The sequence below is a fragment of the Sebastes fasciatus genome, chromosome 10 (genome assembly GCF_043250625.1).
Source record: "Sebastes fasciatus isolate fSebFas1 chromosome 10, fSebFas1.pri, whole genome shotgun sequence".
Lineage (NCBI taxonomy): Eukaryota > Metazoa > Chordata > Actinopteri > Perciformes > Sebastidae > Sebastes > Sebastes fasciatus.
Genome location: NC_133804.1, coordinates 23,694,047 through 23,716,352, shown reverse-complemented (window position 1 = coordinate 23,716,352; position 22,306 = coordinate 23,694,047). Strand labels below are relative to the sequence as shown.

At 43.2% G+C, this 22,306-nt stretch overlaps 1 protein-coding gene across 2 annotated transcripts in view; it reads left to right on the top strand.

Annotated features, from left to right (window-relative positions):
- Window positions 1-3,792: 3,792 nt before the first annotated feature.
- The window catches only part of fat4 (FAT atypical cadherin 4), a 118,988-nt gene continuing 100,474 nt past the window's right edge, over window positions 3,793-22,306 (top strand). Inside the window, exon 1 of one of the 2 annotated variants that reach the window (XM_074649053.1) lies at window positions 3,793-9,437. In XM_074649053.1, the coding sequence (XP_074505154.1) occupies window positions 4,335-9,437 (5,103 nt within the window). In that variant the 5' untranslated portion in view covers window positions 3,793-4,334. The remainder of the gene's footprint in view (window positions 9,438-22,306) is intronic. The other variant, XM_074649052.1, reaches the window with a different exon arrangement.

The following is a 22,306-nucleotide window of genomic DNA, read 5'->3' as shown; positions in this document are numbered from 1 at the left end:
CAAAACATTGAATCTGTGTCAGGCTGCAGCTAGCAACCAGTCCAGCCCACTCTGTAATTCAATTACAGTAGTCGACTCATGTCCTACTTAACGTCCAGGCAGCCAACGGCCTGATTACGGAAGCCACAAATTGTCAAATACAAAACCTGAATAAACATTTATGTCTTTCAAAACTGGGAGGGTTGTAATTATCCTTCCGTAATGTTATTTCACAGGACAGATGAAGTGCACCACAGGAGTTCACGTAGAAATTCAAACAGTTCTTCCTGCTGCAATTAGACTTCTCAATGAACTCATTTGACCCAACCTCATCCCACTGCATATAGAAGACATTTAGCCTATTTCTGGAAATTATTAATGTCTTGAATTCCAGGTCTTCTCCCACATTATAATCAATGAAGGTTACAATTAATGCTCACATGCAGAACTTAATTCGGAAAGTGATTGAAGATGATACTACAATAGAATTATTAACTGCCTTATTTATACTAACTTAATCTCTACTGTTACTTTCAAAAGTGAAACTGTGATGTGGAGAAGTTATATATATTTCAACTGTTTTTTTATTTACTTTTGCATGGACAGTGAACAGACAGACCAAAGTACATGAGTATGCAGAGATGTGTACATGAGTATGCATAGACACAAAGACATACAAAACATTTTGCAAAGTAAGAAGTATAAATCAATAATACTAACTTTAAAATCAATTATAACCTCAGCAACAGCAACACAGAAAAATAAGTAAATAAATATATGTAAAAATAAAGCGGAGAAGTTGTAAAGTCAAGAATATCAAACCATATTATTTGCTAAAATTACAATATTTGAATGCATAAAATAATAAGAATACTCCAATGTAAAAATGCACTGTTCATTACGCAGAATTGGAAAATATAAAAATGTTTTTTACTTACTTTACTAAAATATTGACATTATGGAAATCAATTAAAAGTAAATTTCAAGGTTTGCATGACTAGACTCATTTTAAGAAGTTACAGTGTTTTAGTGTCACTTTAGACAGCTTTGTAGCACTAAAATAGCACACGTTAGCACAGCAATTAATTCAATTTTATTTCATATTATTTTCCTTGTTTTTTTATTGTTTTATCATAAATGTTATGATTTATTTGGTTTAGCGAATACAGAGTCCTTGAGCGAAGCAGTTGCCTCCTGGTCTGCTGTATGGAGGGTGACTAATCCTCAGGCCTCAATGATGTATTCCATTGTTTGCTCCTCTGCACAAGCACACAGTGGGCTGCTGCCCTTCATACAGAGACTGGCCAAGCAGGGGCCATGGCCGGTCCTGAATCTGTTGAGGGTTGACCACTGTCTCCTTGGGAGGTTGGTGCCAGGGGCCTGTTGGTTGGGGTCTGAAACCAGGTATTTGTTTGGTACATACTTGGACTCCCATTCCTTTTCCCAAGCAGACTGGATAGTAAAGTCTGCTGTTTTTTTAGATGGGAGATTGGCAGTAGGTAGGTTGTAGATGTCTGCGTCGATTAGCAGATGCAGGGAATCTTTGACCTTCAGGAAGCCAGGGGAGTGGCGTTGAGCATATATTTGCGGTTATGATTTGCATGGTTGTGTCTAGCTGTGCATGGTGTGTATGGGATGATCTGGACCAGACAGGGTCACAGTATTCGGCTGCAGAGTATGTAAGGGCCAGTGCTGAGTTTTGCAGTCCATTTTGAGCCTGCAAGCTTACAAAGCAGGTTGTTTCTGGACTTCATCTTTGCCGCTGTTCCTTTGAGGTGTTTCTTAAAGGAGACGGTCCTGTCTAAGGTGACTCCCAGATAGGTTGGGTGAGTCCGCTCAATTGGATGTTTTGTTTTTTGGCAGCCTTTGCGTTTTGGAGGTGGAATACACTGTGTTGTTAAATATATTAAACACTTTGTGTTGCATTTTATGCATGAATTGTGCTATATAAATACAGTTTATTATTATTATTATTATTATTATAGCAGAAACAAATAGTCATGATTGGCATTTAGAGTTGTGTAAATACTGTTTTTTTTTTTACCCATACATAATTTTGTATTTATATATTCCTGACCCTGAATGTCTTTTCTGAGAATAACTGTGTTTAAATTTGACTTAACATGGTGCTAAATAAAGTTGGATGAATTAGCTTTTATATTTTGAGGGGTTTTATAACATATTATCACTGGATTTCATAGAAAAGTACTTTTGGGAAATGTCATGGAGGACGCTGAGATATCTTATTCAACATTTCATGTTAACTTGCGATGTTTACCAAATTGAGGATATGATGCTTCTGCAGAGAAAACAGCGATACTGGACATAAAGTTTTATCACAATTTTATAATTTGCAGAGTGATAATTTGTGTTGTACGTACCAGTTCCAGTTGTAGTTTAGGATCTGTAGAAACTATATAATTCATGTGTTGATGCGTCTGCAGTAAAATTATAATCAGATAGATTGGTGGTACGGTCATCTCACTTTTCATCACATGCAGGAGGAACTAATACTTTTGCATGAGTATTTGACATCAAAAACTTCTACCAGAAAGATCATACTGTCAATCTGTACACAGTCAGTCTTCTAAAAAATATTGTGCTTCCATCTTTTTGCATGATTTAAAAGTGCCTAAAGACAAATAATTACCATTAACATTGCTTATCATATGTTATATATATATTGTATATATTATATATCTTCCTCCTCTTTAGAAAGTTTGACTGAAATCTATTTTGGTTGAAGGTACCATCATTTGGCCGCTAGATGGAGCTACTTACCAGCGCATATAAAGCTTCCTGCAGCTTCCATTATATGCAAATATCTTTACACTACACATTGAGCTTTATTGGACACCTAATTATAATAGAGATATATATATTTTAACAGCATTTTGTCGCCAAAGTAACTGAAGAGGCCACACTGAGAAGACCATAAGCTTCAGTGTAAAAATCTACAATGCAAATATTTTAATTCCCAACCCAACAAAATTAGATCATGTTTAAATAAAGGCTTGTTCCTGCAGTAAATTAGAGCAATTCTAATAATATAATATATAATATCTATATGGAAAGCAATTTATGCCAATATTAAATAAATAAATAAATACATAAACAAATATATATGGCTTTGAAATAAATAGATATTGCTATGAAAAAAAATACTGAAATAAATACATGAGGCAATAAATATATAAATAAATGTAAATAAATGTTTACAAATTTCAGGGGACTTTTACCACACTCGACTTAATCATACATCATTATAATACTCCTAATAACATCCCATACAAGGTACTCAAATGTGATTTTTAAAGCAACTTTTCCACATTTTATACTTAAAAAAATATGCATTGTGAGCATGATTTCTATCATAGGATCTGTTCGAGATTCAAGATTCAAGATGTTCATTGTCACACCGGTTGTACAGATACAAACGTGTGAAATACTTTTTGCTGGGAAGCTCCATTAAAATAATATAATAAGTTATATTACATTTACATTACAATTATAAAAGGAAATACTTTGTACAAGGGCATATTAAGAACATATATATTACAACATATACAGTATATTCTGTGTGTGTTTCTGTATGTTTTATGATAAACTTTCATGTCCTGAGCTCACTGAGACTGTTTTAACTCATATTAATCTGTTAGTGGAGTAATTATAGCGCGCTCTTTGACATCTTTACCTGTCTCTATTTGATTGACATCCTCTTCCACGAGCTGAGGACACAACGCGCTGCGCTGCACAATGGAGCTGGAGGAGGAGGTGGGAGGGCGGGCAGTGGAGCACCGCCTGCTATCCAATGGGATCAGTGATGGGAGGGAGTTTTGTCGAAACTCCAGCTTTGTCCTATAACTTACTGGGACTCCTCTGGAGCACAATATGAGTGAAGCGCCTGCACCGTTATTCCACGGGACGGTGCGTCGCGCTCAGCCGCCTGCTCGCTCACTTTACGCACCGAAAACTTTGGATAAACTTTTTTTTTTTTAACATCTCCAAGGAGCCAGGAACTTTTGTTTTGTTTTGTTTTGTCCTTTTTCAAGAGGGATTGTGTTTGGAAAATGCTTTTTCTTTTGCTGGAGTTGGAGTTGAGGTGAAACTTCAACTCAGATCTGCAGGAATCATTCAGAGGATTTAGTTGCATTGAAAACGCAGCGCTTCTGCAGGATAAAATAACACTTCTGGAGTACTTTTGGGAACACTGAAGGAAGAACTGTGGAAAAGAGACGCTGCTGGGTTTCCTATTTGAGTTTTCTCTGCTGGAATACAATGCTTTAGTGACTAGTAAAGTTGATGCATCATAGGCATGGACTCTGTCTGAGAAAGGTGGACTGGCTAACTGGACCATGGCGCACACAGGTAGGGGCTTAGGCCGGTTCCATTTGATTCTGCTGCTCTTGTGGACTCTGTCGCAGTACTCAGCATCCAGCCAAGTCCGTCAAGAGTTCCAGGTCCTGGAAGAGCAAGCCATCGGCACCTACGTGGGCACGATAGAGACCAAGCCGAGCTTCACATACCGCTTCAGCGAGAGCCACAAACTTTTCGCCATCAACGGCACCACGGGGGTCATTTACGCATCCTCCGTGATCGACAGGGAGCTTCTGCAAAGTGACGTCATCAACGTGGTGGTGCTGTCCAGCCAGCCTACCTACCCAACCGAGGTCAGGATAGTAGTGTTGGATATTAACGATAACTCCCCTGTGTTTCCAGACGCGTCCATTGTGGTGTCTTTCAAGGAGGACGCCAGCAGTGGCAGACAAGTGATCCTGGACACAGCCACAGACTCAGACATTGGAAGTAATGGAGTCGATCACACCACTTACAGAATAGTGAAAGGCAACGAGCAGAGGAAATTCCGCTTGGATATTACAGTCAATCCTAGTGGAGAGGGGGCATTCTTGCACCTTGTTTCCACTGGAGGCTTGGACAGAGAAGTCACTCCCTTCTACCAGCTCCTGGTTGAAGTGGAGGACAAAGGAGAGCCCAAAAAGTTTGGCCACCTGCAAGTAAACGTCACCATCCAAGACATAAATGACAACCCCCCTATTTTTGACCAAGATCAGTATCAAACCAGCGTTTTCGAGGATGCAGCAGTAGGTTCTAGTGTTCTGCAGATTACAGCATCAGATCAGGATGAGGGAGCAAATGCTGAAATCCGGTACTTTTTAGATGAAGGGACGCCTTTCCAAATTGACCCCAAAGCTGGCACTATTATAATAAAAGAGGGTTTGGATTATGAGAGTAAGAAGGAGTACTCCCTGACTATTCATGCGGTAGACAACGGGGTGCCCTCTCTGTCAGGCAGAACAGAAGCCACCATCAAACTTGTAGATGTGAATGATAACGACCCGGTGGTGAAGTTTAGGTATTTCCCCACAACTTCTAAATTTGCCTCTGTGGATGAAAACGCACAGATCGGCACGGTTGTGGCTTTGCTCACTGTTTCAGATTCAGACTCCCCCACCGCTAACGGTAACATATCTGTTTCAATCCTAGGAGGCAACGAGCAGAGGCACTTTGAAGTGCACACGTCTCCCGTGCCAAATTTAAGTCTGATCAAAGTGGCCAGTGTGTTAGACAGAGAGAGGATCTCCTCGTACAACCTGACCGTGTCTGTGTCGGACAACGGCAAGCCTATGGCTCGGTCCTCCTTCGCCAGTCTGGTTATTTTTGTGAATGATATCAACGATCACCCACCTATATTCCAGGAAACGCTGTACAGAGTAGATATCAGTGAAGACATACCAAAAGGCAGCTACATTAAAGGGGTTTCTGCAACAGATGGTGACTCTGGGCAGAATGCCAACCTGCGCTACTCCCTGGTGTCTGGAAACGCTTTGGGCTGGTTCGCCATCAGTGAAAACAGTGGTCTGGTTACTAGCGCTGCTTTGCTGGATAGGGAGATAGCATCTGAAATTGTGCTCAACATTAGTGCCAAAGACCAGGGGCTGCAGCCCAAGATTTCATACACTAAACTAGTAGTCAACATCACTGATGTGAATGACCAAGTGCCCACATTTACACAGAGCACATATCATGTTTCCCTGGTGGAGCACGCTCCTGCCGGCACTGAGCTGGTGGTGCTGTCTGCCTCAGATGACGATGTCGGGGCCAACGGAACTATCCGGTTCTCATTTGATGCAGAGACGCCAGCCAGTGTCCAGGAGCTGTTTCGCCTGGATGCAGTGTCAGGGCGATTAAGCGCAGCCGCGGAGCTAGACAGGGAGGATCAGGCCTCCTACTTACTCCACATTAAGGCAGCAGACGCAGGCAGCCCTCCTTTGCACTCTGTAGGAAAAGTCAACATCACCCTGAGAGATATCAATGACAATAGGCCAGTTTTCTACCCTGTGCAGTATTTTGCCAACGTGAAAGAGAACGAGCCCTCGGGTTCTTATGTAACCACCGTCTCAGCCACAGATCCCGATTTGGGTCGAAATGGCACGCTGAAATATATAATTACAGCTGGAGACGCTTCCAAATTCCGCATTAATAGCAACACTGGGAAAATATCCACGCTTGTGCCCCTGGATAGAGAGGAGAAAACTGCTTACCAGCTGCAGGTGACAGCAGCAGATGGCGGCGGCCTGCGCTCACACACCCAGGCCATAGTGACTGTAACTGTCATTGACACACAGGATAACCCGCCGGTCTTCAGCCAGCAAGTGTACAGCTTTGTCATGTTTGAAAATGTGGGCGTAGGGACAGTTATAGGGACCGTGTCAGCCACCACTGTAGATTTGAACACAAACATTTCATATCTAATCACCTCAGGGGACCAGAGGGGGCTTTTTACTGTGAACAGCGCAGGTCAGATCACAGCGTCGAGCCAGATAGACAGAGAGGAGCAAGGTTTCTATCAGCTGAAGGTTGTAGCCAGAGCTGGGGAGATCACAGGAGAGGCCTTTGTTAACATCACTGTGAAGGACTTAAATGATAATGCCCCTCATTTCATTCATGCTGTGGAGCATGTGAGTGCAGTGGAGAACTGGAGCACAGGTCATGTCATATTCCAGGCCAAAGCTTCAGATCCCGATGAAGGCACAAATGGCATGGTGGTCTACAGCCTCAAACAAAACCCTAAAGGCCTGTTTCATATTCACGAGAAGCACGGCCTCATCACGCTGACCGGGCCGCTGGAGGTCACCACAAGCTCTTACGAGGTCGAGGTCATCGCATCAGACATGGGGGTCCCCCAGCACACCTCCAGCCTCATCCTCATTGTCAGCGTTTACGACGTCAACGACAACTCGCCAGTGTTTGACCAGCTTTCATACGAGGTCATCATCTTAGAGTCTGAGCCTGTCAACAGTCGCTTTTTCAAAGTGGAGGCCACAGACAAAGACTCTGGTCTTAACGGGGAGATTATGTATGACATCGCTGGTGGCAACACGGGAGACGTGTTTGGCATTTTTCCAGACGGGCAGTTGTACATCAAAGCAGAGCTGGACCGAGAGATACAAGACAGATATAACTTAGTGGTTGTGGCCAGAGACCGGGCTGTGGAGCCACTAAGTGCCACTGTCAATGTCAGCGTGATTCTAGATGACGTTAACGATAACCGTCCCCTCTTCAACAGCACCAATTATGTGTTTCATTTCGAGGAAGAGCAGAAGAGGGGGTCGCTGGCTGGGCATATTTTTGCCGAGGATAAGGACTTTGGCCCAAACAGTGAGGTCAGATATACATTTGAGACTCCGCAGCCCAACTTTGAGCTGAACGCCATCACGGGGGAGTTGACCAGCACGCTGCAGTTTGATCGTGAGTTGCTCATGAGACAAAGGGGCGCCGCCGTGTTCAGCTTCGTGGTCGTCTCGTCAGACCAGGGTCTCCCCAAGCCCCTCAGAGACCAGGCCAAAGTGCAAGTTTACATACAAGACATCAACGACAACCCGCCTAAATTCACCAAAGACATTTACCAGGCCTCCATCTCAGAGTCGGCTCTAAACATGACACAACTGCTGCGGGTCTCCGCCTCCGATGTGGATGAGAACAAAAACGGACTGGTTCATTATCACATCGCCGAGGGCAACGAGGAAGGACAGTTCAGTATTGACAGCAGCTCTGGACAGGTTACGTTAGTAGGAAAGCTGGACTATGAATCTACATCCTCCTATTCATTGAAAATCATAGCTGTTGATGCTGGAGCTGTGCCCCTCTCCTCCTCCTGCATGCTCAGTATCAGCATCATGGATGAGAATGACAACTCCCCCTCCTTCCCTAAATCCTCGGTGTCTGTGGACGCCCTGGAGAACATGAGAATAGGGGAGCTGGTGGCCTCGGTGACCGCTACTGATCTAGATTCTGGTCAGAACGCCGACATAACGTACAGCATCACAGCCACGAACAACCACGGCACTTTCAGCATCAGCCCCAACACCGGCAGCATCTTTTTGGTTAAAAAGCTGGACTTTGAAACTCAGTCATTTTACAAACTCAACATCACTGCAAAAGATAACGGCAGACCGCCCCGCTCTTCATCCATCCCTGTGGTCATTCACGTCAGGGATTTTAATGACAACCCTCCCATATTTACCCCTGGTGACATTTTCAAATCCATCCCTGAAAACCTTCCCTTCTCAGCTTCAGTCATGACAATCACAGCTCATGACACAGATGCAGACATAAACGGGGAGCTGGAGTACTCCATTGTGCAGCAGATTCCCCGGGGAAACCACTTCAGCATTGATTCAAGCACCGGGCTCATATACACCAACAAAGAAATTGACAGGGAGTTTTCAAATCTGTTTGAGCTGACAGTCAAAGCCACTGACCAGGCAGTTCCTGTTGAATTCCGTCGCTTTGCCCTGAAAAATGTCACAATATGGGTCACAGACTTGAATGATAATGTCCCCACTTTTATGTCCCAGAATGCCCTTGTGGCTGAGCCCAACATAGTCATCGGCTCTATCCTGACAACAGTGTTGGCCTTTGACCCCGATGAGGGGTCAAACGGAGAAGTGGAGTATGAGCTTGTGGACGGGGACTCAGACACTTTCATCATGGACAGGTACAGCGGAGATATTCGCCTGGCCTCCCAGCTGGTACAGTCCCGACTCATGTACATCCTCACCGTGTCAGCCACCGACCACGGCACCAGCCGCAAGACCTCCAGAACCGAGCTGACCATCATCCTCCAAGGGATGGACGGGCCTGTTTTCTCCCAGCCGAAGTACATCACTATCCTCAAAGAGGGCCAGCCGCCAGGCACCAACGTCATCTCCCTGGATGCCTCCAGCCCGCGGGGCTCAGCGACCAAAGTGGAGTATTTCATCGTGGCTGTGCGCAGTGAAGGGAAAGCCGTGGGACGCCTTTTCACCATCGGCCGCCACACTGGAGTGATACAGACGGCTGCAGAGCTGGACCGAGAGCAAGGCTCCGACCTCTACCTGGTGGATGTGTACGCCATCGAGACAGACGCCAGCCAGCCCAGAACGCAGCGTGCTGAGGTTAGTACACTGCTGACTTTTCTATTCTCCACAGGTTACTGGAAAGCCACCTTATATTGTGCTATATTGGTCTATTTGATCTGTTTGGCAGGCAGAGGGCATGCCACTGGCATATGTAAGAGACATTTGGATGGAATAAGTGTAATGAGATCAAGATTTGAACTGGAAAAATGGGGAGTGAGACTGTCCAAGTCACACATAAAACAGAGCCACCTATTGCATTTGTCTGCTCATTAATTAAATTCCTTTTTTTACGCGTGGCTCTGTATTATATTAAAATCCTAGTTTTCTTGGACATGAGTAAGAAGGCCTTGTTCTTTGGCTCAATAACTTTATTGTTACTGTTTCCAAAAACATAACCATAACAATTCATCTTGAATGTGCCTCCTCTAATATTTGAGCAGTCTTGGAAAGGGAAATGAGTGTTGCATGTCTTCTGCACGAGCTGCTCTCATGAACTGGAATACTCTTATCAGCGGATATGAACTGCACAAATAAAAAAAAGGACTATTTCTAATTTCCCTGCACTGTAGACATAAATCATTCAGGGCTGCTGTTTCAGGTTCAAGGCCCATGATAGTTTCCCCAGTGTCTCTAGTAGAAATGAAAAGGAGAGTAATTCATAAGGTCTTCCTGTGCAGGTATGCATCATCAGTGCCAGTATTACTGTGAGCTGTTGAGCCTGAGGCTGTTTTGGCACTGGGGTGGTCTTGGGGTACCTTTCTATACCACAGGGAACTGCTCCACAGGCAATAAGTGACCATTAAAATTGGGTGACCTCTTAAGACTCTGTGAAAAGACGCTGAGGGCAGAGAGAGTGAAACTTAAGCTGTCCACTGAGTTTGCATTATGCGATGCACCTTTTTCAGGCTTTCCCTAAAGAAAGAGGGAGTTAAATCCTCTGAAGTGTAATGCGGGAACCCTAAACCCAGTTTTGGGTGGCTAAGGCCTAGCCGCCAGTCAAATGAAAAACAAATGTGAGTCTATATATGTTTTGGAAATTTTAACCCGGACTTGAAATGCCATATTATTACAGGCTTGGTGACATGATTGACTTTTCAGAGCAAAAACAAAAAGGTGCAAGCTTCTTCTCCTCTTAAGAAATGTGTTTTGCATTTAAAATGATGTGAAGTTAGTTAAATTGGACGTCTTTGACTGTTGTTATTGATGCCTTTTCATCTCTTTCAAATATTGAAAGTGAAATCTAATACAACAATCAGTTATTTTGGAGACAAACACGCACATTATTGAAATCAAGGATTACTTGGCAAAATCGTGTCAGCTAAGTTAACTTAAAGGTGTGCTCGCGCCAAATGGGAATATCAAATGTTCTCTCACTTCGCCTGCAGCGAAGATGGCAATCTGCTTTCCTGCATACTCTACTTACTGTCGGGCTAATGAGAGAATATAGTGCTTCAGTGCTCGCGTTCCCAAACCTTAAACTCTAGATTGGTTTCATGCTAAGCTTGAACTTTCTCACCCCTCGGAGAGATGACTTTACCATACCACCTGGCTGCGGAGTCAGTCTCTCCAGTTTGAGAAGCGTGAGATCTAATAACTCGGAGGAATTCAAATGACCTTCCACATTTGGAAATGTGGGCAGGTTTTGTGCTGAAATGCAACGGGGAGTCCTCTTTATGGCTGTAGGTGTAATGATGAACAGGTCATATTCATACTATTTGTATCCCCTCTGTCAACGGGATCTCAAAGGACTGTGTGGTACTATAGTGTAAACCTTCAGACTTAGACTAATGTTTTTCCAGTGCAGTGTTTATACACCAGATACCCGGTAGCAACTGGGGGATTATTTCCACCCCTGGGGTTGTGACCCTTTCACATTCTCCATTTCCCATTCTCCCCATTGATTGGATGCATGAGGGGAAAGCTGGCATCTTTTTTCCTCTTCTATGCACCATGTGTGATGTTTTGGAAACACTCGAACAAAGAGAATTTGGCTGGACATGCGTTATCGACGCTCATGATCTTAAACAACTCTGGGCCCGGCTGCTGGGCCTGCAGTTGAAAGAGCTCCTGACCTCGGCATCTTAGAAAGTTTCATTGTCAGTGATTGTTGATTAGATCTGTCACTTTTGTCTCACATCTGGGTCACATTTGATGTGCAGTGGGCCTTAAATGATCGTATTTTGTTGCTCTACTTCAGCAGCTTTGTGTGGAATGTTATGCAAATGACTTCATTACCCAGAAACCTTTGTGTTTCTTCCTCTTAATAGCTGATACAGAAAAAAAAATCTCTTGGCAGCAGCTTCATCCATTGTTGGTGAATCCAGATTCCATTCATAGTGTTCAGGAGGATGTTTTTTATATCACTCCAAGTTTTGATTCATCGCATCCTGCAATGTTCTCGTTTAGAGGTGGAGAGAAGCATTTCCGCTCCATAACTCATACTGAGTAAATCCACTCTGACTTCTCTCTACGAGCTGAAACTTTCAAGTATCTGTTCCACTTTTGGCTGCAACGTAATCAGTGATGTGACAGCAGGTGTTTCCCATCAGCTGTTGAAGACAAAACACCTGCATATCACTGATTGGGCTATGAGCAGGACTGTAATGTGCTTGAAAGCTATTAGCCTGTTAGAGAGGCTCATGTGTTGATTTCCTAGAAGAACGATGTTTAGTTGTGGATGTTACTAGAAAAACAAGGGAACAAAGTGAAAAGGTTAAAGCCAGAAGTTAAATTAATAAAGCCAGTTAAATCAGCCCAGTCGCACCGAATGGCGTACGAATGAAACGGTAATTTTTAAGTCATTTTGCGTGGAATAACAACGCCTTTGTTGTTTTTTTGTGTCATGTATACACAATTTAGTCTGTACTGACTGCAAAGTAAACGCATCCACTTAAATATGCTACACTCAGCGCTAGTGATGTAGATTAAAAAGTGATAAAGACTGCTTATGGTGGGTGGGAGGGGAGGTGGATGGGTCCAACAAACACAGGACTTTTAAATAGGAGACTGGAGTTTGTGTCACAAAGTGTTGAGTTATTTTGAAGTTAAGTTAGTGACATTTGTGATTTGTGATTTGATTTCACTACTTATATTACGTTGTTTCTTTACATACTTTACATAGAGTACATAATTATTTTAAGCCCAACCATGAAGTTTTTCAGTGGTTTAGTTGCCTAAACATAACGGCGACTGTTTCACGGTAATGACGTGGAGTTAAATGACACGTGAAAATCCTAAAATGTGTTATCATGACAGACGAAAATGTTGTGCTATTTATACGCCTTCCCATGAGATCGGGTTGGTTAAATGGGGATCCAGTGTCCGTAGACACTTCTCAAAAGTCCTCTAGTTTGTTTCCAACACAGTTTTGACAAAACATGTCTTTTTGTGACTTTTATTTGATCTCTTGTGATCTAAATAGCAGCACAATTATGTAACATGTTTGTTGCTGGTATTTTCAGCTGTTTGCATTTGTCATTTGCGACCAACAAAAGTAACTGTAATTGCTGCAAATCTGGTTTCCTACTCAAACGATTTTTGATGGGGTACTAGAAAGAAACCTCGACTATCTCTGTACTATTTCCCTTCATCTGCCGCCTCGCATTCAATCCCTCGCGCTCCTATAGACCAGACTGCTACAACTGTTTTCTTAAACTCACTGTGAATCAAAATGAAGTGCTGTTTTTTTCGGAGAGGCCCTCAAGTGCCACATCAGTCCTTGCCCCCTCCTCTTAAAGGCATTGTTCAACCCTTGAAAGTAAACACAGTCGGAGTGTTCAACAGGCCTTCCTTTGTTTTGCCTTCCCAGATAAAGTGTTGCGCTGCCCCGGCCGTGGATCGGGAGGCTTTTGTTATTTTTCTGTCTGTGCCAGCGTCTTGCCTTGGCAGATTTAGGAGTGTGTATGGATGCCCCTGTCAGCCAGCTTTCCTCCCCTCTCCTCACCAGTGAGGAACGTACGGTAGAGCCGTCTGTGAGGTTGAAGAAAGAAAGGGTCTGGGAGGGTTCTGGTCATGTCAGACGGTGTTATTGGGAGTTGTGGGAATGAAGGAAGAGGAGGGGTGGAGGTAGACATTTTTAGGAGGGTCCTTGAAGGGCCAGACACAGGCAGCGTTGCAAGGAATCATGGGAAGGAAGAGGCGAGGGCCGGGCTCCTGGTGTTGTCCTATAAGCAGTTGGGAGCAAGAGTGCTCAGTCTGCCCGTCCAGAGCTTTAGGACATCACAGTGAGGGAATGCAGATGGCAGATATAGAAATTAGTGTTGCTATGGATGGCTGGAGCTCCGATGTATTCTCCTCCTCTTCATTAAGCTGTATATCCAGTAGGGCTGGGCAATATACCAATATTATATCGACATCGTGATATGAGACTAGATGATATTAGATTTTCTCCATATCGCCCAGCCCTAATATAAAGCCACCCATTCTCAGTCCAAGGGCATCAAATATGGAAATGGAAACCTCTGTGCGTCTCATACGGACACTTAAGGCTGCCCAACCATGCTTTTTTCCTAAACCTAAGTGGTTTTGTTACCTAAACCTAAGCGAGTCACAACGTTAAGTATGTGTTTACTGCAACCAAAAAGTGACGCCGAGGGGTCGTATGTGACGAGTTGGGGTGAGAATCTCTTTTGTGTCTGCTGCCTGTCTCTGGGATTCTTGTTTGTGTCTGTCTCTGTGTTGTGGATCAGTCTGATTCATAAATCTTGTTGACAACGAACTTCAAAGTTTGCTTTTCTTTCTGTCTCTCTTTCATTCCCTCTTTTGCTTTCTGCGTGTTTGTGTGATGCTGAACCTCCTCCAACATGAAGGGAAATGTGATTAGGACTTCAGAGGCGGTATTGAAGTTGTGGAGACGATAGAGGCCGAGATAAAAAAAACTGTAAAGCCAGCCAGGTCAACGAGACGGGGAGGAGAAGGTCATGTGCGGCTAGACAATCTGATACGGATGCTGGTTTTTGTGTGTATTTGTGTCTGAGAGTATTAATACAAATTGAAGTATTGATGACTACAGACTACAGAGAAAGGTCAAACAGTGATACTGATAGCTCCCCAAGCGCAGCATTTACTGTTCTTTGTCGAATCGAACTGAACAGAAAAAAACGAGCTTTGATTACATTGGAGTCATACACAAGCTTAGTTTTAAAATTTCATGTTCCTCAGAAGGGATGTTTTACAACAACTGGAGGAGGAATGATGCAGAACAAACTGCCTCCCTGTGTGTTGTAATTCATGGTCCAATTTTTTTTGTCTCGGTGCGTTGAGAAAGGGTGGTAACAGTCCAGTCTGGCCATAACCAAGGTAATAATTCACGCAGTAATCCGCTTGGACACGCCTTTTTGAAATGGTCATCGAGGTGAGCATCTGCTCGGCCCTCCTGGTAGGTGGTCGCTCCGGGTGAACCTGTGGGCGAGCACGGTGCCGAGGAGCGCAGGTCGTCCCAGAGCGCCTGTCCAGTTTTACGAGACAATCGCCATAAAAGTTGGATAAACATTCGCTCATGCATAGATGCGTGCAAGCAAATGCTGCCAAAAACACACGCACACGCACACGCACACACACGCACACACACACACACACACACACACTGACCACAAGTTCCTTCTCAAGTGCAGGAACACTTTAAATGGTAGCCACAGTCAAAATAATTCAGTTTCATTTAGATTATTATGATTATGCAACTGTCAAATAAGATCATTGGGATACTTGGTGATGGCTATTCTGCAGATTCAAACTGCGCCTTAATGAAGCCAGCGGTTTATGTCCTCCTTTTATTACATGAGACTGTTTGTTAGTGTTTGTCTTGTTCCATTTATTTTGTGGCACAGTGCAACTTTGTTTGGAAATGTGTAACGCAGTTACAGATGCTCATTTCACCTCTTCAGATGAATGTTAAAGATGTTAGAGCTCTTATAGCTGTAACTCTCCAAAAGTTTTAACTGTGGTTGTGTAACAAGCCGTCTCACATTTCACCGTGTTTGACTTTCTTTCTCGTCATGAAAGCAGCGACTGGCACAGCTCACGGTACACATTTGTCAAACTCGGGGCTGAAAGGTCGGGAGCAGGGGTCACATTGTTCTGCTGGGCCATGTTCTTTAAAGTTAAGCCAAGAGTCACATCAGTAATGAAAGAGCAAAACTAACTTTTTTTTTGGCCACAAGCCACAAAGGCTGTTAAATCCCACAATTCACCAGTCAGTTTTGGTATTTTACAAACCAGGCAGATTTTCAGAAGAGATTAAGATCTTTATACACGGCTGGTTACCTGCTCAACTGACTGAGGAGTCAGACTCATTATCCATGGAATCGTTTCTCACCAACAGGACGTTACAATATTGTGATGCTTGCTTGTTTGTCATGTTAAGCATTTGTTTTAACTCATTTATAATCCAAAATGTTCAAGTTTAAGACTTCATTGTGTGTAACTAGGAAAATGTCTTGCAGAGGGGTGTACAGCACACTCAGAAATCTGAATTAATTACTAGAAAGGTGCACTTGCCCTTTGCTGTAATGTTTGATTGAATGACTAAAACCCACAATTGGCTAACTCTTCGTCTAGACTGTAAGTGTATCAGACGCGTTTTTCACTCGCACGTCTCACACAACAGATACGCTCTCATTTTAATCTATGCAGCTGTCTGTACCGGCTCATACATTTCAAGGTCTGTGGATGAAGAGGAGAAAGAGTATGTCATCAGTTTCAATACTGATATTAACATTATTTTTTTAAATAATACTTTTTCGGATACCTTACATTTTTGGTGACCAACTTTTTTGGCTTGTGATTTTTTATTAAAAATAATTTGTTTGTGATCAGTTCAACCAAAGAGCAAGTGCAACTCAGTCGCCAGAAAACAAATGTTGACATTGTGTGTTTCTGCAAACTACGGTTACGTTGAATGTCGACGATTCTGAACCAAAAATACGTTTCACATCATCCTCGTATCACGCTTGCAGAAACGCACAATGTCAAGCAGTTAACAGCCTCCTGGTTGAAAGTCCTGTGTCCCGCCTGCCCTCAGTGGACATTCTCACTTGTTATACTCATTCTGGTTTTAATCAGGAACTACTGGATCAAAAGAGTAAGTGATGAAGATTATGTGACCAGGCATTCAATCCCGGCTTTTGGTATTGGGCAGTTTTTGATTCTGTGGACTCAGTTCTGTCTCTGTTCAATACACAAAAGTCTAGATATTGTTAGATCTAGTGAAAGTAAACTAAAGTAAAAGTACACAAAATTACCTTTGAGATTTCAATCGCATTGTCTCGACTTTGTAGCACTCATTGTATTGTCTGCTGTGGCAAACTGAATTGTCCTGGTGTGGTAACTCCACCCTGCTGCTACTCTAAACAGGTTAAAACGAAAATTATTTACACACACTTATTTTTAAACTTGGTTTGGCGCTAAATTATGTTTATAAAGGGAATGCACATGTATATTAAAAGAAAACTCTTTCAGCTCTGCGGCTGACTGTCCGCAGACTTTTTTTTTTTTTTTTTACTTTTGCCTCATGCAAAGTCAATGCGAGACCTCGGGTTAGAATAATAAATGAATGTGGCCAGAGCTGTGCATGCTCCGCAGAGTTTTGCATCATCAGGTTTATTTTCACATCAGAGATACATTTCTCTTGTTCTGTGACTTTGATTGTCACGCCTCATTTGGGAGGGGTCATTCCTCTCCGTCTTAAGCACACATGCTGCGCGACTGATATAGTATTAATCTCCCACTAGGAATGCCTTTCTCCTTTTAGCGTGATCAAAAGGGAGCCGTTTACCGTTTTCTACCGGCAGGGAGGGATTTCTTCAAGTGCAATCAGACCGGTCCATCAGAAGCTATGATCTAAAGTTTCCAAGCTTTATAGTCAGTCAGCCGCAGCAAGGTTGATTGGGAGTAGTTGAAGTGGGAATGATCAGGTATAGCTATGATTTGGGTCGTACATTTTCCCCGAGCAAAAAGAGCTACACAGGGAAATAAATCTTTGCCTGAGTATGACTCCATCCCAGAGATTTCTTCATCACTTTTCTCTGTGCTGCTCTGACTGTGAAGGGACCATAAAATATGCCCAAGTCTGTCCAGCTTTGAAAAAAAATAATGTTCCACTACTTTCACTTGTAAAACGAAGGGAGGTAGAGAGAAAGAGGGAGAGTGGAGGGTTGATTTTGGCACACGCTCTCCGCGGTAATAATGGATCCCAGCTACAGAATGATTTGTTCTTACACGTGACTTACCAAGCTCTCTAGCATCAACAAACACTCGAACACATCCACATGCAGAAATACACACAGCAAATTTCCATTGTTTTCGGAGCTCAAACTTGCTGCCTCATTGACCTGTCTCTCTCTCTCTCTCTCTCTCTCTCTCTCTCTCTGCTTTCTGTCTTAAAAAGAAAAAGGAGCTTCTGCTCTTTTGCACATCTCACTTCGCGCTGGCCGTCCATCAACGGCACCTCCAAAGTGACATTTAGTGTGGTCACAGATCCTCCCACCTCCAGGGACATCAAACGAGAAGGGGATGTGCGTTTCTGCAGCGTATGCACTGTTCTCACGTGCACACACACACACACACACACACACACACACACACACACACACACACACACACCTCATCTCCACATCTTGCGGTGAGACGAGCGACCCCGGGCAGGAAGGGGTATCTCCTACAGTCCGGACAGATAATTTAGGAGCTAGATGGGAGATGGAGGGAGGAAAAAGAGGGAGGGAAGGAAGGGGGGGGGGGGCAGTGAGGTTTGAGCTGGGAGCAAGGGAGGGAGGGCTGGAGTAGGGCTTTAGTGTCAGAGGCAGGAGACAAGCAAAGATAGACTGGCACCAGAGAGCGAGAGCCCGTGTTATTGTTATCTCCCCTCTTATTTTATGAGTTTTCCATCAGGAGATCCGCCGGAGCTCCAGCTCTGTGTGCAGCACACGTTCGTACTTTATTAAGAGGTTAACCATATTGTGATTTAGCATTTGTACAGAGCTTATTTTTTTATGTTTTCTAGTTGTGCTGTTGTGATTGCTACTTTTCAAGCTTTTGCTCTGCTGTGCAGGTCTTAACTCAAAAGAAATAAGCCAAGCCACAGTCCATTTGCATCTGTTTTCAATTTTGGATTTGAAATATTTCAGCTTTCAAAATGACCCAGCATGACTTTTCCTTCACTCCATTTCTATCGTTGTTAGATTTTTAAATTCATGCACAAGTGTTAGTTGTAATTCCGCTCATGCTCTTCATTTGACAGCTTGTTGGCCTTGAAAAGTCCACTGACCCGTCTAGAGTGATCTAATGGAGTTTTCCTCTCATTATAGTTGTTTTGTTCCTTTTGTTTTCAATTCTTTTATAACCCTTCTTTTGTGAAGAGGTAAGTATAGCTATTGTGTAGTGTTTTGTTTACCTCTAAATCCCCATCAGCGCAGCAGTGTGCAGTTAATTTCAAAGTCATGCTGTGCAGAACAATATCGTTCAAACCCACAGAACTTTATTATTCTAGTTGAGATCCAAAAGTTTCCAAAGAAATACCGAATATATGAGGCACGATTTTTGGAAAAAGTGCATAAAACGATGTGCTAATCATCTAGAACATTCCCATGTATTGCAATAATGCAGTCATAAAAACATGCAGTCTTGGTTTTGAATATTTCACTCAGTGTAAACATCATATATCTAAGTTATACAGAATATACATGATACTGTCTAAGGGGGGATAAAAAAGAAAACCTAACGTCAGTTCACCGACATAAAAAAGCTACTTTTCTTATTTACCTCTCGATGCAGATATCTTAAACTGGCCAAATGATGCCAAAGCTGCATTATCAGACATTATTAGAGGTAAGTGAGATTGTGTATTTTTTTGTAATTTGGGTGAACTGACCCTTTAAACTTTTAATGAACTGACAGGTGCTTCTTATCAGGTGTTTCTGTGCAGCGCTGTTGACTTACAAAACCCAGGCTTCCCTGCTCGTTAAATTGCGTGTACACATCATCCTCCCATGGGTAGTTTTGCAGAAAGGCTGCGGTCGTTTGAGCACGTAGCCGAGTGGAACGTCTCGGGAAAATAGCATTGTGGTCACCGAGACAATAACTGCAGAGCATGAGCCTCACTTTGGAGGATTATTATCTCATTCAAGGAGATTCTTGGATCAGAGTTGGCTGGATGCTGGTGCGGCTACTCTGTAGTTCCAAAGCAATAATCCTGAAGAAGCTTTTTTTCAGTGAAATATCATAAAATGCACTGGATGCACGCTCTCAAGCATTCTCATCTTGCACGGTATACTGCGTGGCTCATGCATGGCAGCCAAAGGGGTGGCCCTCGCTAGCAAACAAAACACTGTGTTTACACAAATTTCTAACAACTGATCTGTCAGAAACAGAGAGCAGAAAGAACTGCTGGCTTGAAATAGAGAGCCATTTTGGTGAATGTGGCCTTCCTCTCCCCTCTCCGGTTGGGCTTGTGTAAGTGAAACCAGCTGGTGAGGATTCTGGGCAGCGATGTGCGGGTCCAGTCAACGTGACTCAGTCTCACAATCGGGGGGTACCTGAGACACGTCTCTGTTGTCAGATAAAAGTTATGTTTTTATTAAAGTTGGTGGATATCTCAAGCTGCAAACGAAATGACTGTTTGGAGCTCTTATGGCTGTGGCTCTGGTTTCGATTACATTCGTTGACAATGTGCTATTTTTACTCTTTTTATGTCTTCTCTTTTTTTGCCCAATTTCAGCAGGCTCTATTGTGTGTGGATGTCGAGGTGTAATTTAACAAAGTGCGGGCTGTTCTGAAAGTTATAGTCTTTCCCTTCAAACACTGGGCTATTCTCACTTTGTATGCTTGTGTTTGTGTGTACATGCATATCTCCGTTAGAACAGTACATGCCTTCAGCCTTAAACAGTACAGTTCTTGCATATTTTTTCTACAATCTACCAAATCTTGGCGCCCTCTCCTCATTTTTCTGCAGTTATCATGGTCGGCGTCTCTGGCACTGACACGTAGAAAAAAAGAGCCCACCGAAAAATGAATCATCCGAAACTTTGTCTAAACTTGGCTCTCCTGCTGTTGACAGACAGATCGTAATGAAGTCTCCCTCCCAGGACACTGTGTTCTTATGGTATTACACAGAGGGTGATCAGATATTATATTGTGTCTCTATCTCCTCCAGGGGGCTGCTGCTATTGGGGATTCACTTGCACTGCAGACTCAGTGTGGGTGTATGAGTGAGAGAGAGGGAGGAGGGGTTTATAGCAACAACTCAGCACATGCAACTTATACTGAGCTCCCTCAAAATCTGCAAACACACAGTGCAAACAATCTCTAAATTATGATGTCATTTCACTCTATAATTGAAAATCTTCCAGTGCATTAAGACCATTCAAACCTGTTTCCAATACAAATGTACTTTTCTAGAAATGGGGAAGGGGACATATCATGAAAAACTCCCTTTTCCAGTAGTTGTACACATCCATTTAGGTATCTGGAGTGCCTACCAACCAACAGACTGTGAAATAAGACAACCCAGTCAGTTTTTTTGTGGGCTGCCTAGATCAGAAAATATGTGATTCAACAAGCCATTCGGATTTGGCTCCCCTTCCTATGTCACAGGCTCATTAGAATATATCGCCCACAGCTTGAGATTTACCTCTGACCTCAAGATATGTGAATGAAAATGGGTTCTATGGGTACCCACGAGTCTCCCCTTTACAGACATGCCCACTTTATGATGATCAGATGCAGTTTGGGGCAAGTCATAGTCAAGTCAGCACACTGACATCTGTTTTTGCCTGTTGGGCTTGAATTTGTTATGATTTGAGCATATTTTTTATGCTAAATGCAGTACCTGTGAGGGTTTCTGGACAATATTTGTCATTGTTTTGTGTTGTTAATTGATTTCCAATAATAAATATAGACATACATTTGCATAAAGTCGCATACTTGCCAACTCCCATGTTGATAAGAGTATTAAATACTTGACAAATCTCCCTTTAAGGTACATTTTGAACAGATAAAAAATGTGTGATTAATTTACGATTAAGTATGGACAATCATGTGATTAATCATGATTTAATATTTTAAATCGATAGACAGCCGTAATTATTATGTCTTATGTGGCTCTGGAGGAGCTTTGTCAAGTCTGTCAAATTAACCCCAGTGATGTCATCGGGGTTATCGCTGCTTGGGCTTGGCAAAATTTGAACAGAAAGATTGCAAGAAAGAGAGAGAGAGGCAGTAGCAGAAGAGAAACCCCAGACGTGTATGAGTGAGAAAGCAGACATGTGTTTGTGCTGCTGTCGTCCAGCACGCCAGCTGCCTCGGCGCTAATCCCTCCTCTTGCAGATTTACACATGATCTCGCAGAGGCTTCATGCCATTTGATGCAGTTATTTGATAATGAGTGAGTGATCCAACGGGAAGCAACACTCTCAGGACCTTCCCAGTGAATCGTGTGACCTTTGACCTGACTTGGCAGAACTTGAGCGGAAGCGCTGCCTCTTGTCTTGGCAGCTAAACAACCAGCTATGTGTGTCTCTAAGCGTGTGTTGGTGTGAATATACTCCTTTTTTTTAGGAAGTGTGTTTCATCAGGCCGATAAATGTTTGTGTATATATGTATGTGCGAGCTTATGTGTGACAGGGTCCGACAGCGCGGTAGACTGGCAGCCCGAGTGTGAACTCCGCATGCTTCCTTTATTCCTCTGACGTCTGACAAGGCTGAGGCGCTGTTGGTAATGATGTGGTTATTACGTCCCATCATGCCTCTCTGCAGGCCGGGCCGTAAAACAGTGCGGTATATTCTCTTTGTCCCAAGCCTATGGAGACTGGCACTTTGCTGCTCTTTCATGAGGCCGTTGAGAAACGTACCGACACACTCATGGGACCTCATTCACAAAACTGTTCTCCAATCTGATGTGTGATTTCAGCATATTAT